Source organism: Zea mays, chromosome 7 (assembly GCF_902167145.1).
Source record: "Zea mays cultivar B73 chromosome 7, Zm-B73-REFERENCE-NAM-5.0, whole genome shotgun sequence".
Taxonomy (NCBI): Eukaryota; Viridiplantae; Streptophyta; class Magnoliopsida; order Poales; family Poaceae; genus Zea; species Zea mays.
This window is the reverse complement of record NC_050102.1, coordinates 180,330,356-180,332,003: the sequence shown is the minus strand read 5'-3', so window position 1 is coordinate 180,332,003 and position 1,648 is coordinate 180,330,356. Positions and strand designations below refer to the sequence as shown.

At 57.0% G+C, this 1,648-nt stretch overlaps 1 protein-coding gene across 1 annotated transcript; it reads left to right on the top strand.

Annotated features, from left to right (window-relative positions):
- The first annotated feature begins 321 nt into the window (after nt 1–321).
- On the top strand, nt 322–1,421 carry LOC100284992 (electron transporter). Its single transcript, NM_001157887.2, has one exon. It carries the CDS (start codon nt 469–471, stop codon nt 1,078–1,080), a length of 612 nt encoding a protein of 203 aa, NP_001151359.2. The 5' UTR covers nt 322–468; the 3' UTR covers nt 1,081–1,421.
- Nucleotides 1,422–1,648: the final 227 nt, after the last annotated feature.

Here is a 1,648-nt window from a genome sequence, read left to right as displayed (position 1 = left end):
AAATTGACCCAAACCCGTACCCTAATGGGGTAAAAACCCATCGGGTTTCGGGTTTCGGGTACCCGTTGCCATCTCTAGTCACTGCCAGTACAACTCTAAACAGCCTCCAAGCTCCCAATCAGCAAACTATTCATAACACAAATCATTTCTACTTCTAGTATATAATAGTACTAATAAATATCATTTAACCGTCTCCTAATAAATTTGCTAATTACCATACCAAAAGAGCGAAGACCAAGAAAAAACGCATCAAGAAAGTCGTCAAAATCTCCACCACCACAAGAAATCATATAAAGTGCGGCTCTGGTGCCCCCACCTTCTGATCTTCTCGCGTCGATTGCTTGCCCAGCTCGCTTCCTCTTCGTCTTCCTTCTCCCCCTTCTCTCGCCTCCGGTTAACCGCCACAGCCTGGATTCGCCTTCTCCCGCGGCGGCGCGGCCGGCCGCTGCTGCTGCGTCGGCGCGTGAGATGGATGATTGCGGCGGCGGCGGCGGCAAGAGGCCGTTCCAGCTGGCGCGGTCGCTGACGTACCACCACCACCCGGGGCACCGGCCGGCGGCTGCGTCCAGGTGGCGGCGGCAGCACCAGCAGCATCAGCTCGCGGACGAGCCGCGCGCTCCCCGGCCGCAGGCGGTGGTGCTGTACACGACGTCGCTGCGCGGGGTGCGGCGCACGTTCGCGGACTGCGCCGCGGTGCGCGCCATCCTGCGCGGCTTCCGCGTGGCCGTTGACGAGCGGGACGTGTCCATGGACGCGGCGCTCCGGCGGGAGGTCCAGGCGCTGCTGGCCGCGCGCGGCCGCGCCTTCGCGCTCCCGCAGCTGCTCATCGGCGGCCGCCTCGTCGGCGGCGCGGACGAGGTGCGGCAGCTGAACGAGACCGGCCAGCTCCGGCGCCTCCTCGACGGCGCGGCCGGGCAGGACCCGGCCTTCGTCTGCGACGCCTGTGGCGGCGTCCGGTTCGTCCCGTGCGCCGGATGCGGCGGCGGCCGCAAGGTGTTCGTCGAGGAGGAGGGCCGCGTCGTCCGCTGCGTCGAGTGCAACGAGAACGGGCTGGTACGCTGCCTTAACTGCTGCTCTTGATCGCCGACGGCGGCGGCGAACATCGCCGTTCCATTCGTGCTGCTAATCCAAGCGGTAGAGGTTGTGGTAGATATCAACAAAAGGAAGAAGAAGAAGAAGAAGAGGGGGCTTTCGGTTTCCCGGCGTGGGGTTCGTGTGTGTCCGATCCGATCATTTTGAGGATCGGATTTGCTGCTAGTCGGTGGACAAGAACAGATTGTTCTTGGCTCATTGCTGCAAAATTGCCATATGGTGATGGCGATTGGAGAATAAGAACTGGGCTTGTTTGTATATGCATCTGATGTATCAAAGATTGATACTGCTGCTAGTTCAACTAATGTAAATACTTAAGTTTGGTGTGATGAATTGCTTCATGCCTTGTCCAGTTCATGGACTTGCTTCATGCCTTTCTTGGTAAAATTGCTAGAGATCTGAAGCTGTAGGCAGATCATTTTTCATAAAAAAAGGATAATTGTGGCCTCGCTATCGGTCTCACACAACAGCTCATATGCTAATTACATTCGAAGGGGTAACGGGAGGGGTCAATAAATAGAAGTATTTCAGAACGACAATTTTACTCTGAAATTTG